The sequence below is a fragment of the Artemia franciscana genome, chromosome 2 (genome assembly GCF_032884065.1).
Source record: "Artemia franciscana chromosome 2, ASM3288406v1, whole genome shotgun sequence".
Classification (NCBI taxonomy): domain Eukaryota; kingdom Metazoa; phylum Arthropoda; class Branchiopoda; order Anostraca; family Artemiidae; genus Artemia; species Artemia franciscana.
In genome coordinates this window covers 36,001,443-36,016,968 of record NC_088864.1, presented here as the reverse complement: position 1 = coordinate 36,016,968, position 15,526 = coordinate 36,001,443, and the positions used below count along the sequence as shown (strand labels likewise).

Here is a 15,526-nt window from a genome sequence, read left to right as displayed (position 1 = left end):
ACTGTCTTTTTCCTCATTTTTTAAGGAAAATACCAAAAAAAGAGCAATTTGTCAATGAAAATGCCCCCCCCCCCGTCCCCCAAACAGTAGGCTCATGCCAGCTTTGCATCTCATTCAGACTATTTTCAGGGCTTTTCTCCAATTAGCAATGGCTTGGTGGCAACTTTATTTTAATTCAAAATTATTTATCAGAATTTTAAGAATTTTTAAAATCTAAGGGGAGTCAAAGAATTAAGTGCCCCCCCCCCAATTAACGCCACTGTCTCCATCCTAATTTGATAATATTTTATTACACTGCACCAATCATGCGCGATAAAAGAATGACCATATCTGTTGTTTAAAACATATTGTTATTGCTTAATTTTCTACAATTAAAAACATAATAATGTTTAGTGAACCATGGAATCTCTCGGAACACATGGTTTACCAATCAATTTTTTTTGTCAGCAACCATTTAGAAGATCTCAAGCAATTAAACCAATAACATTATTCGATATTGAACAAGTCAAGCCAACTTCATTCCATTGAGATATCACCCTGTTCTATGATATAAATTGAAAAAATTCAAAGTTATAGGAACTGCAGATCTTTAAAACTGTATTTCCCATGAGCAACTTTTGCATAGTTAGAATCTTTGCATGTAACATGAAACAGGGGTATATTTATTTAACCTTAAGCAAATTGGAATAAATGGTTAATAACATCATCAAATACAAACTAAGCCTAAAAAAAAGAGGAGTAATTTAGATGGCTAAATTTTATTGACCCAAAATGGGAGACAGACACAGAAAAAGAAATTTCGTCTAACACAAGCACTAGGGAGAGGAAAAATTTCTTTTTCCACTAGGGAGAGGAAAAAACTATACATTGATTGAATTAAAAACAATTAAGTTACAGCAAGTTTGAAATACCACACTGTACTCAATTAACTTTTGAAAATTGAAGTAGTCAGCGATACGTCACCATTATTCGTCAACATTGTATACGTCATACATCATATACGTCAACATTATTCTTCATAAAGCTTCAGCACAGACAACAACTGATTATAGATCGCTGTTTAACTGCTACAGATCTAACCTTTATTCTTAAGTACGACCCCGAGAATACCTGCCCCAGGGGTATCAGGAAAAAGTTGGGTGAGCGAGGAATAATTCCCCCCCCCCCTCTAAGATCTTTAAGAAACTAAAAAAAAAAGAATTCAAAACTTTGATGTGAAATGAACTTTCTAGTCTTTTGCTCAAAGGCCCCTCCTCTGAACTCTCCTTTCCCAACCAGCAGTTACTATAGCATGACTGATATTTTTGTATGCATAACAATAGCGACTTATACAAGAAGAAGCTTAATGTCAAATGTAGCTTTCATATAAATATGAGTCTTCATGCTAATTTCACAATACACAGGTGAAACGGTAACTACCTCAATTTTTTTAAAAAAAATACTAGAATGCGTCGGCAATAATAATCACTGGTAGTAATTTAACGGATTATTGGAAATTGAGCAGCATTCAAAATAACGAGGAAATTCACTGATGCTGCCCTTCGTTATTTTTTAAGCTGCAGAAAATGCACTAAAAAGTCTTAATATTTTCAATAGTTAGTTATTTTTTGAGCACAAACTTTAAAAGTGGTGATGAGCAGCAATTCTACTTGAGATTAGAATGAAATAGCATGAATTTATGGGAACACATTAAGCATCAACGCTTTGCTTCAAAACCTATTGGGTGGAAAAAGTACAATGTTTCGCAAAATTAAGGCATCCGTAATCAATATATTAACAATAATTTCTGCCGAATATTTTTTAGGAAATGTTATCCATTACCAAACAAAACAAATGTGCAGTTGAGCATATTTGCACACCAATTAATTGAACAACAGTAAACACATTTTCACATATCTTCAAGGATCAGGTTTTAAGGAATGTTGTCAATTTCCCAATAACTCGTTCAATCACAAAAATGTTCAAATTGAAAGTTAATGTTAAAGATTTGACGGTACTTACGTGTTATAGCAACCACACTTTTGTTCTTGATCTTAGTGAAAACCGGTTTCTCTGTCTGCATTCGGGGATAGTTAGTTTAGTCTCATTGAGATAAAGCACTATGCAGGTGTATTTTGATTAAATATTTAACATATAAAGTCGGTTAGGTTAGGTATTTAACATAATGCGTTCTGCTCGGCTTCCTTTTCATAATTCTCTGTTGGAGTTTAAATAATTTCGTTTCTAAAGTATTATATTTCATCATATTTTGGTATGATTAACCTAACTTCACTTCTTGGGTGTGGTTGCTATAACATGTAAGTACCGATTTGACCAAAGGCTACGAGGGCCAAGATAAGACTTGAATAGGTAATAACGCTTTAACCGTACATTCCAGAAACTGAAAAGTATCCAGGAGTGAAAGTATAAGTACACAAACATACAGACACAAAGAAGACAACAATGACTAAAAGATCACAGAAAATCAATTTATCTTTTATATCAGGTAATATTTGTAAAAACACTGAATTCGCCGAAAAACAATTAGCGCAGCCTTTTTGAAAAAGCATCAATTAACACTTGGATTTATGCACTGATTAGCTTAAGCACCTTTTCAAAGACGACACTACACTGTCAGATAGAGATTTTAGTACAGAACAGCAAAACCGTATTACTCTAAATTTGTTAACGGATAAATAGTTTACAGCTGGATTACGACAACCAGCAAAATAAAATGGCCTTTAAACCCTTTTCCAAATTTTTTGTTTCTCAAATTTTCCAAATTTTAATAAAAAAGTAGTTTTTTTTTATAGCTATCAAACACAAGAAACTTCTTTAAAGACAAGCAACATAATGGAAGCATCTAGGCTTTCTTTGTAAAATGAAAAAAGCTAATTGTATTACAGAAGAAAATAGAAGAAACTCAGCATCATTTAGCAGTTGTTTTTTCTTTTAACCATTTCTAAAAATACGTGCACAGTATCTCAACAAAGCACCAAATGCCAAAGAATACAAACAAAAGACTCTTCATTTTGATGAATCCATCTAAACTAAAATAAAATTTTCGTTTTAAATATAAAAAAACGACGAGATACCCGCTACATCGAAGCTTAAGTACCTCTTGAGAAACTTATGATCGAAATCCAATATTAGGATGGTAAGGTATTGGCAGCAAGATACGGCGTCTAATGCATTTGTTATTGTAGAAATTGTTTATTACAATACCTATCATTCACAACTGGATATTTAACACTTAATTAGTTATAGGTGCAAACAAGGAATTTAGGGGTGAATCCATGAGTGAAAACCTGATTTTTGCTCTTACATATTACGTGACGACACCTTCATTATCTTCTTTCACCCCAGACCAGTTTACACCTTACCAGTTTACCATATTCCACCTTAGTTTATTACAGTATATGTCGACAAAACTGTTCTTTTGAAAAAAGAAGATGCTTATGATTGGTGCAAATACTTGAACTGGTTTGCGAGCATATACTTTTTCTTCAATTCTTTGAAGTAGATAAATATAACCCTAGATTTGAAATCCTGAATTTTTGAAACGAACAGATATAAATTTTGGGCTCAGCAATATAGCAACAAATATCTAAAAATAACTATCTGAACTTCCTAAAAAGGCCCACGTTTGCCACCTCATTTTCGGCTGTAGTTATAAGCACGTTTAACAAAGCTATGGACTTGAGACAAACCCCATATTCATAGGTAGACAGACTCCAGCTTTTACGGGTGGGAGGGGGCTTTCTCATCAATTTTTCGACGGGTTTGAAACCAAACCTCAAAAATTACGTTCTAGCAGAAAATTCATAGAAATTTTTAACTAGAATCTTTAAGGCTATCTTGTAGGATTTTCCTTTTTATCCTTCCTTCGTACAGGTGCAGTACTTCTTTTTAAAACAAAAATACAGCATAATATGGGTTCAGAGCCATACTTGACAAAAATTAGGTTTGCACTTGAAGGGACCGTACAAACAGAGGACAAGGAAATAGCGAGAGGATAACAGTCCACTGGAAGGTAACATAAAAAAGAAACGAATTTGAACACAATAAAAAGGATTTACACACACAACTCTGAGTTTGAGACTTTGGTTTTTGTCCATTAGTAGCAAATGGAAAACTTTCACCTTCACGGTCATTCATCGGCATCTGAAATAAATGAAACTGAAAGTAGTTAGACTAAACACAGCGTAATTAACTTGTTTTACAACCATATGGCATAGAATATGGTTCATTCGTCCTTCCTCTGTGGTCGTCGAAATCTTTACCCTCGAGCCCAGACTAAGGCAAACTGATAATGTTACAAGTATTACATCACATTAAATACCTTTGTTGTATTATCAATCGAAAAACAAGTTCAATGCTAATTAAAAGAACCCCTTGATTACTCTGAATACTGACGTCAAATCTAACCCTAAGTCCAATAAGCTTATAGCAATTGGTTCTTTGAAATTATAGCGTTCAATAACCACTTCCAATTAATTATTTGCTTATAGTACTTCATAGCTCAACAAACGGCACTTAATCTTTTTACAGACAATTTTTTTTAAATATTTATCTAATAGTAAAAACTAACAATAGGCTAGTTTCAAAGTTTCTATGGATTTGCCAAATTTTTTGTTTATTTTTTGTGAGAAATTCATGCTGATGTTCATAGTAGGTTCAATGTTGCAAAATAATTACGCCTATTCAATAAATTATTGTAATTAATTGCAATCAGCTCCGTTGAATGCGGGGTAAGTAAATGGATCAAACTAATATTTTGATACAAATAAAGAAGTGACAAGTTTCTAGTTTGTGATTCATATGCTTCTCTTTAGAAAACTTGACTTATTTAGATTACACGGACAAAATCAGTTTATTAACTAAAGGAAAGAACGACATTCAATCTTAATATATATATATATATATATATATATATATATATATATATATATATATATATATATATATATATATATATATATATATATATATATATATATATATATATATATATATATATATATATATATATATATATATATATATATATATATATATATATATATCTCTTTAAAAAGCAACTGTGTACTCATTTATGTAAAAAACCTTCCTTGAAAATGGCTCGATATTTTCTGGCCAGAAAAAACGATCTAGATAGAGGGGGGAGAGGATTTAAGTAGAGACTGGACATTGGGAAAAAATTCATGTGAGTGACGTTATATTTATATAAATTTTTACAGCATAATTTACATAATTCCCCCCAGGAGTTGTCACGTCGGTTTTAGTATTTGCGACTTGTGCAACGTTACGCAAGATGACAAACGACTCTGGACAGCTAAAGAAAAAGGTATGGAGCAATGATCGGCAAAATTTTCATTGAACTGCCAAGGAAAACACTGCACAACGAAATCAAAATTACAATGGACTGAAGGAACGTGTTAGTTTAGCTTGTGTGAATCTGTGAAGGATAAAACAGGAAAGAGGAATTGAGTTTACGCCACAATTACTTAATTGAAATTGCTGATTTTTCTCCCAAGAATGAAGAAATGTTATTTTAACCTCTACAATGATACACAGGAAGGAAAAAATTAATTCAGACCTGAATTACTTAACCACCCTGGAAAGGAATGTAGTTGTTTTGGCGTCTGCCTAGGATAAACAGGAAAGAAGATTAACTCATGCCAGAAGAAAAAACATGTGAGTAACGTCACATTTATATACATTTAAAGAGCAAAATTATATCATTTTTTGCCCAGGGGTGGCCGTATCGTTTTTAGTATCTATGCCGTGTGCAACATTACAAAAGATGACGAATGACTCCCAACAGCTAAAGAAAAAGGCATTGAACAAGAAACGGCAGAAATCACATTACAAATCATATTGAAATGCAAAGGGAAAAGAGGCCTAAAACTACAAAACGACACGAAAATTATGCTATTGCGTAATTTAGGTATTTCAGAAATTACAATGGAATAAGAAACATGTTATTTTAGCATCTGTAAAGGATAAACAGGAAGGAGGTTACTGAATTCACGTCAGAATTTCTAATTCACTTTATCACTTTATAACTAGAATCCTATCACTTTATAACTGGAAAATAAAGAATAAAATGATGATTACGCCAAATGCGTAATTTAGATATTTTATATCTAAAGGGCACAGGCATTGGAACATTCCTGGTTGTTACTGAATATCATAACAACGCTATTAAAGCAAAAATATAACGAATGGGGAAAAGCTGGGAAAGAAGTTTTTACACCTCAAGCTAAAGGTATGGGAAAAAGTCTGAGGTAATGATGTAGCAACTGAAGCGCAAGGAGGATCTGTGGCTACAAGAGATGCAGTAACAACCATTACAATGAATTCCAAATCAAAATAATGGACAAAGAAATCAGTGGTTGGAATAAAAGCAACACGGATGATCACATCGAACGGTAAACGAATTATGTGATTAGAAGAGAAGCAACAGTGAGAATCACGAGTCCCCAGAGAAAAACAACAATGCATTCCTCCTAAAATATAAGCATAAGACTGGAAACCTTTGATTGAACAGTTGCGGAATATTGTTTTAATCTTCCATACCATAATAAGTTGTCTGATCAAACAATATTATTAATGATTGCATTGGACTGCTACAAAGCCTTAGAGACCACAGACATAAAGAAAAAATCTGTATGGGGTTAGTATGAACAAGATGAGGGAGAATACAGATTGAATTCTATATAAAATAGTCTAGTTAAGAAATAAGCAAGAATCATAGATTTCTGATAATGAAGAAGATAAAAAAATTTTGGACAATGAACCCAGAAAAGTTTAAACTTACTAGATGGAGGCCAAAAAGAAATGAACCGTGGTAACATTAAGACTGACTTGAAATGTCAACGTACTTCTACTAGATTAGCCAAGAAAAATTCATTTGATTTTTCAAATGTAATAGCTGTAGAAGACCTTTGACCTGTCCTGAATCTAATTAGTTTGACCAAGTATATACGAAGATTTGTAATCATAATGTTACTTCAATTCGTTTGAGGCTCATATAAGAAGATAACTATTAATATACACATTATAACACAGTGTAGTGTCTCTGTTTTGTGCAGAGGCGGTTTAAGGAAGGCAGTGGGGGCACTTGCCCCGGGCACAGAAATTTTAAGGGCGCTAAAAATAAAATAAATAATCTAACGGTTATAATCGTTTTTTAATTTTTGTAACTTTATAAAGAAAGTAAAGAGGACTGTTGCCAGTAAGAGTAAGCAAATTCACTCCAAAATTATCATTCTTCTCATATCTTCATCACCATTCCTTGAAAATAAAAGTAAGTAGACCGAATTTAATAATTTTAGTGTGTATTTTTTTTTTTGGTGAAATTCCGTATCCAAATTTTGTTAATAAATAAAAGTTGATAAAATTTGGACTGGCAATTTTTCGAAAGCAGGGGATAGGGCTAATCAAGATTTTGCCCTGGGTACCAGAGGCCAGAACCTCCTCCGGCCTTGTGCCTTTATTGGAGTGCCATATTCGATTCGTTCGAAAGAAATTATAGTTTGTCATGTGTGACTTCCTGTGGTTTTCCCTTTTCCTTTCTTTACCGTTTGTGAATTTTTCAATTCTTTTCATTGTCTCCTATTTGTGTTATTAAAAACAAATTAATTTAAAAACAAACATTTCCTGATGAAAGCAAAGAGTAAAGTTGAAAACTATCACTTAACAGAAAACTGAGCTTGCTTGAGTTTTTTTTTTAGAGAATTAAAATTGTGTAGCAAGACTTCTTGATTTCGTGGCTGGTAAAAGAATACTGAGAGCTTCATAAATTAGTCTTTTATTTTATACAGGCTGCTTAAGCATTTGCGCTTCTAATCCTATTTCGTTGCGTCGGTTTTGTGTTTTTAGTAAAAAGCTAGCTTTTCAGAATTCTAGAATTCTGAAAAATTAGTCTTCCAAAAATATGTTGCATAAACAGCAAAGCAGTAATTACCGTTCGTTTTAAGTTTAACTCTTTACTGTCATTAAAATAGTTATATTTTTTAAGCTTGACGCCAAGAGGAGACACATAAATATATTTAGTAAGATTATGAGATTCAGAAATGGCATATAATAGGGCGGGATGGGATGTAAATTACAATTTTTCTTACTTCTGGACCTTTTTCTTGACAGACGTTGGCTTACTTTATTGAAAACAATTTCATTATTATTTTTTTATTATTTTTTAAAAAAGGTGAAAACATGTTCAATTTTTACCTAAACTTGTATATTAGGAGGCGGTGTTGATAAGTAGTTTCATCAAAATCCATACTATCTAGAAAACAGCTTTAAAATATCTATTTCCATATTACAATGCATCGAAAAGGGAAATGTGGATATGTTGATATAGATCAACATCCAAATATTGCCTAATAACGGCCAAAACCGTCAAATTTGACCAGACGTAGTTATTCACTTTCACGAAATTTATATTTACAAAACAGATCCTTACCAGGGGAACTATGATTTATACTACAAATTTTAAAATGATTTATTTTAGTTTTGACGTAAAGTGACCTATCGGCACTTGGTGCTTTTGAGAAGTTTTGCTGAAATGAGAATTATCTAGAACATAGCTTCGATATTTGGATATTTTGATATACCGAATGTGGAAATATCGATATACCGATCTAGAGAAAAATGTAGATATCGCCCAACAATATCCAAGACGGGCAAATTGGTCAAAGTGGTTAGTAATCTACCTGGATATTTATATTTACAAAATAGAGCCTTATTAGAGGAATAAATTTTTATGCTTGAAGCTACTGAATTTAAATTCAGACTGGATTAGTAGTCGCTTACCGGACAATACTTTTTCAAATATTTAATCAGAAACAAAATTTCTCCAATAAAACTTGTAACATATCTAACCACTGCTTAACTTAACAATACCTGAAAAATAACGTAGCAAACACTTCGCGCTAAATCACCGCCAATCGTACCACTGTCAGAAATGCAGTCAAGTTATTTTTTCCAATGCTTCCGTAAAACTAATTTTATCCAGATTCCGAAGTAGTTGCACTCACGTCAAAAGTATAATCGCGTCCACAACGTGCTTATTTAGCTTAAGAATTCCAGACATGCGAACGACTAAATTCAAATGCGCGCTTTTGATTGTATAAAAGCTCCAAAATACATCAATCTCTATTGTGGCCATTATAGAAGGAGAATCCTGGCCGTGTTCCTTAATCTGCCGTGATCGAGTTAAGTCGGCAGAGTCGTCGAACCCAGGTACGATGTACAATTCTAAGCTGTTGGTAAGGACCCAACAGGGTTAAAGACCAGCACGGTTGCCACCTATAGCACAAAAGTGCTATTTTAGCATTATTTCATTTTGTGTAGCAATGTAGAACGTGCTCAGGGTTGCCAGTTGTAGCACGAAATTGCTATTTTAGCCCTGCTACAGTCAGTTTATTTTTTATTATGGCACCGAAAATCGATGTGTAGCACGCAAATTGCGCAATTGTAACACTTTACAATTCAAATGGAAACTCCCACGGTGGTAACCGTGGGAACTATTCAAATGGAAACTAGTGTTTGTACCTGGAATCTATGATTAAATCCAAACTTGAGTAGAAATATCTTTGATTTAAACAATTTCCATTTATAAGCATGATTTTCTATAAATAGCTTGCTGATAAAAGGAAAAAAAATCGTGGTGATCAATCATTTTACGTACAGGTTGATTAAACATGAATATTTACCACAACTTTGAATAGCTAGTACTATTAAAACAAACCAAAGAAACTGGTTAACAAGCAGACTAGAAAATAATTACCTTCTAAAATAGCACACATAGTTTCAATTCCTGTAATTAAGCGATGAAATGGTATGGAAAATACTCTCCAAAATAGCAGTAAAAGTGAAAAAAAATTTATTAGACTGGAACCGAAAGGATAGTCTCGTCAACTAAGCAGATTTGTGGAAATTAAAAACTCGTAGAGAAGAGTTGACTCGAAATTCTTATTGAGCATTTCAATTTCCAAAAAGCGGAAGGAGAAAGACGCAAAGATGTGAAGAGATAACGCCTTCTAACCTAAGAAATAGACATTGGCTTTGACAGGTTTTATTATACAGATAACATCCCGTCCTTATACACAAGATTTTCCCCTCTATTGGATTATAGATTCTCGGTTTCTTTGAGCCTTGGTAGTCTTCGAACCTCTAGCAAAGTAGCAGCTCATTAAGAAAAAACCATACTAACCTTCAGCTCCAGCTAGGGTTTTACCATGTGTGAAATTTATAAATCATATCATTTCCTTACTAATTTAACGACATCGAATTAACTGTCATGCAAACGTAAACGAAATAATGACGCATCTAAAAATCGAAGCCCCTCATCAAAACAGCTATAGATGTTGCAATAGTATCTAGATATATTGTACCCAGAAAAAAAGATGAGTGGGAGGAGGAAGGCTACATCACAGTTAGAAGAGCCCACCAGAAACATTTTGCAAAATTATGGCAATAAAATATAGTTTATTTCTTACTACATATGGGGGTACTCCCTGTTTATAGACACCTATTTACAGCCTAAACATATATGCAGATAGGTCACAAATTTGTCTGAATGATTTACCATCTTCTTCTTCTTCGGAGACTTCTGCAGAATTATCACTAGTTCCACCTTCCATTGATTTCTCCTTATCATTGGGTTCTTCGGAATTTCTAGACACTTCTTTGGATTCCATTGGAGGTGCCGATTTATCCTAAAAAGAGAGAGAGAAAAAATCAAACAGAAACCAAAATAACTATAAATAATTATAAGCAAAAAAGTAAAGATGCGAAACAGAAAAACAAGCACGATGTTGATGAAAACAATATTTAATTCAACATTTTTTAGAACAGTAAAGCTAGGTTTCAAGCCCTCGCCAACAAAAATATAGAATTTCGTGTTTTCCCCAATAAGGATAGTAATCTATATGGGCAAAATATGTACAAGGTTCTAGGGTATATAGGAGAACTGTTAATGGCGTCGAAAGTAAACATCACCATCTAGTAGTGTCTAGGGTTAATTTGAAGTTCAAGTTTAGGAAGGATAAATACCTTACAGGAATCTATGATATTGGTAGACGTCGGGTGAGAATTCGAAAACAACTTTCCAGGAACAGTTGAAGACTCAATTGGAGAATTTAAAATTTGACAATGTAAGAAGATGTATCCAAAAAATTTAGGAAAATAGTTTGTTAAGTCGCTAAGGGTGTCTTCAGGGCGAAAGCTGGGAATACAGCTAGGAATATTAGTGAAAATACTTTATGTTTAATAGAGAGGAGGAGGGGCTTGTACGAGAATAATTTGAGAAACAGATCATATGAGAATAAGAGGAATGTAAAAAGAGGAGAAATCATTAAAATATGAACAAAGGAGGTGTAAAGAAGAGGCCATGAATAAAATTACCGAAGATCTGGGAGATGCAGCCAGATGACATAATGATAAAATACTGTACTGTCATGCTAATAAATAGAGACGGAATAGTCTATCTTGACTTGTCCCAGTTAAAAATACGAAAAGGGCCACAATTAGTGATAAGGAAAAAGTTGAAGAAAGATAAAGAGAAGAATAAAAAAGTTGGTGTCACTTCGGAAGTGATGAAAGATTTATTTTGGGAGGAAGAATTAGTTACAGTACTAAAATGATCAAAAATAAAAGGGCCCCAGGTGATTTTAGTGTGGTAAATGAGTTTATTAAATATAGTGGCTATGAGGTTAGAAATAAGTTAATGAAGATTACGAATATGAGTTTTGAAAAGGGAAGTACCAAGCGATTTTTAGAAAACTCTAACTAAATCCCTCTATTGCAAAGGTAATAAAAGTGTGCGATAATTATCGAGAAATTAGCCTGTTTTTCGTAGGTAGCGAATTACTTGGTATGATGATTATATTTATACTTAAAAATGCTGTATGTAAAGTTTCAAGAGAAGAACGGTGTGATTTTAGGAAGAAGTGTGGTAGTGTGGTAGAGGATGTATCGCGCAACGTTGCACTCTTGGATTAATAGTTGAGAAGTGTCTGGGTCATCAAATAATTTCAGTTCTTAGTTTTATAGATTATAAGCAAGCATTTGATTCACCTGATAGAAGAGCTTCAGCGAAGGTCTTATCCTTGTATTGTATACTGGAGAGATACATTAAAGTTATTAGTACTATGTATGAGAATAACATTGCTGCTTTAAGGTAGGAAATGAAGTTAGCGTTCTTTCCCAATTTATATGGATCATTTTGATGGACTTGTCTGAAAGAGAACAGGAAAGGTAACGGGGGAACACGGAATCGAGTGGGGAAGTAAAACTCTCCTGAACTTAGATTATACTGATGATTTAGATATCCAAAAGAAAGTTTTAGCAAAATGGATGAACATATACAGATTTTGGGGGATTCAGGTCGCAAGAATAGGTTTGAAAATTAATGTTAAGAAGACATAGTCGTTAAGGCTAGGAATAAGTGACGATGAAAAGGTGATGTAGGGGAACGAGAACAATCAAGTGGACAGCTTCCCTTACCTAGATAGTATTATTAGTAAAGACGATGGGTGCAAGGAAGATGTTAGAAGTAGAATAACCAAGGCCCAGGGTGTTTTTTTATTTCACAGATAAAAGAAGTTTAGAAGAATAGGAAGATAAGTCTGCAATATTGGCGCTGTGAAAAACGGAAAAAGATTTGTTAGATATTTTCCAGAGAAATTGCCTACAGATTGTTTAGGTACCCGACTGACTGACCGTATCTAAGAAAGGTTGAGATGGCTAGGGCACGTCCCGCAGATGAAGGATGACACACTGCTGAAAATTGTCCTTTCCAGCCAGTCTTCTAGAGCAGTGGTTCCCAACCTTTTTCGGTCCGCGTACCCCTAGTCAAGGCCCAAAAAGTTTGCGTACCCCTTTCTTGAGAATCGTTGTTTTACTTTTTTCTTAACTAAAATCAGATTTTCAAAAACACGAGATTTATTGTCCAATATGACGGTGCTTAAATGTACGTACAAAATCAATGAGAAACTTGAGGCTGCTTTTTTGCTAAAATATTATCAAATCTTGGCTCGATGTCACTAACGGCAATTATAAGGTCATTTTGTACACTCACTCTGTTTCTGTGTTTGGTTTTGATCAATGACATTGCCGAAAATGACACTTCACAAAGGTAAGTGGTCCGAATGGTAACAAAGCAGACATGGCGATTTCACTTGGTTCCTTGTATTCTCCTTTCACCTCCAGCCAAAACTGGGAAACAGTTACATTTTGGAATTTCAGTTCTAAGGCGCGATCACTGGCAAGTTCGATCAGATTCTCTGTAAGCTTGTCACTAAGACCGGAGCTTGAGGTCACGTCTTCAACAAATGGATTTTGGATCCAATCCTGCGTTCTATCTTGGTTCATAATCGATGGGAAATATGACACAAGTTCATCTCGCAACTTTGTCAGATGCTCCCGAATACAATCACAGATTGTGTTGAGGTTATCAATTTCACTATCGTCCGCAAACTTGTCAAGGGTCGGGAAGACACTAACGCTGTTTCTTTGAACCTTTTTAAGCCAGAACTCCAATTTCTTGATGAAAGCACACATCTTCGAATTCAGGGAGAGTTCGTCCGTCCGGAAACCTTGCATTGACAGATTCAAGTCATTCAGTTTGTCAAAAATATCCGCAAGATAGGCCAGCCTGCAGACCCAGTCCTGGTTTTCAAAAAGTGAACTGAATGCAGATTTTTGCTCCAGAAGAAACATATGAACTTCTTGTCGAAGCTCGAAAAGTCTGTTTAAAATCTTCCCACGAGACAACCAGCGAACTTCTGTGTGCAGAAGTAAATGTTGATGTTCTGAACCCATCTCTTGGCACAGCAACTTGAACATTCTTGAGTTCAGTGGTCGGGCTTTGATGAAGTTGATCACTTTTACAGCCTCGTTGAGGGTCTCGTGCAGATGTGCGTTCATCCTTTTCGATGCAAGAGCTTGCCTGTGAATGATGCAGTGCAACCACTTCACCTTTGGATTTTTCTTCCTTATCCAGGCCATGAGCCCATTATTCTTCCCTGTTAGGGCGGCAGCTCCATCACTGCAAACTGATAGACACCAGTCCCACAAGATGCCCCCTTCTGCGAAGAATTTGTCAATCACCTTGAATAGTTCTTCTCCTGTTGTTCTTGACTGTAGGTTTTGACAAAACAGAATATTTTCTCTTATGTCAGAACAATCTTGATATCGAACAAAGACGATCACCTGGGCTTCACCTGACACATCCGTGCTTTCGTCAAGCTGTAACGCAAACATCTTCGTCAACTTTATTTGCTCAATAACCTGCATGACAATATCGCTTGCAATGTCTTCTATCCTTCTTGAAATGGTATTGTTCGACACAGGTATAGACTGAAGGGCAGTAGCAGTTTTCGTGTCAAACATTATTTCACTGACTTTCACTAGTGCTGGTAATATCAGACATTCGGCGATGGTGTGCGGTTTTTTCTGTTTCGCAACTAAATATGAAACAGCATACGAAGCCCGGAGAGCCTTTGAAGAAACTGATGCCACTTTTGCAATTTCCAAACAGTTACTAGCGAATGCTTCTTGTTTACGCTTGAAAAACTCTATGGGCTTACCGACACGAGAAGGGTGCACAGTACTGAGATGCCGGTTCATATGCGCAGGTTTCATGGAACTGTTGGCCAAGACTTGACCACAAAGAACGCACTGTGCATTCACTGGATCAGACTTTGTCGCACTAAATCCGAGCCCTAGGTATTCTGACAAATATCGACGCACTTTGACCGATGATTCGTCATATTTCTTCTTCTTAGGTGCAGGTTCAGAGTTTTGGGTACCATCATTCGGCTTCTTGTTATTCCTGATCAGGAATCTATCCATCTCTGTTTGCAACCACAATTCACGAACTTCGTGTTTCAACAGATGACAAGATACTGAACTCGCTGAGTTTAAATCGAGACCTTACGGCTATGGAGAAAAATTAGCATCGAGACCTTACGGCTATGGAGAAAAATTAGCGGGTTACTGAAAGCGAAAGTTTTGAAAATGAGTCTGAAATTACGTACAATGGGTTATGTTATCTGATTTTGAGGGAAATGTTGGAACTGAGTCAGAAACAAGTTTTAAAGATGTAGACTAAATTAATTTTGGGACCTTCGCGTACCCCCTGCGAGGGTTTCGCGTACCCCCTGGGGTACACGTACCACCGGTTGGGAACCACTGTTCTAGAGCTGAATAAAAAGCAGGTCGTCTCTAGTTGAAGTTGGACGATGTCGCAAAGTAAAATTTAAGAGAAATGGGAACTTTCTGGGAGTGTGTAAAGCGGATGGCTTTGAATATTAGGACGGAGGAGGACCTTGCGTCACTGCGTTGGCCACAAGCAGCTTGGTGTTGCGGTGAGTTGTTAGTAGTAGTAGTAGTATTTGAAAAATTCCTCCAGCGGACAATTCTCAACCTGGGAAATTTCCCCTGCCCCCACTTCACCTTGGAGAATTCCGCCTGTTAAATTTCTCCTAGATGTAAAATGACAATAGCATTTTTGAACTAAAAGTATTTGAAAAAT

General features: G+C 35.1%; 1 protein-coding gene across 1 annotated transcript in view; it reads right to left on the bottom strand.

Moving 5' to 3' along the window:
• Positions 1–742: 742 nt before the first annotated feature.
• The window catches only part of LOC136040905 (SH3 domain-binding glutamic acid-rich protein homolog), a 32,816-nt gene continuing 18,032 nt past the window's right edge, over positions 743–15,526 (bottom strand). Inside the window, exons 4-5 of the mRNA XM_065725325.1 lie at positions 10,577–10,706; positions 743–4,143 (exon numbers count right to left, since the gene is read on the bottom strand). Coding sequence (XP_065581397.1) covers positions 4,130–4,143; positions 10,577–10,706 — 144 coding nt within the window. The 3' untranslated portion in view covers positions 743–4,129. The remainder of the gene's footprint in view (positions 4,144–10,576; positions 10,707–15,526) is intronic.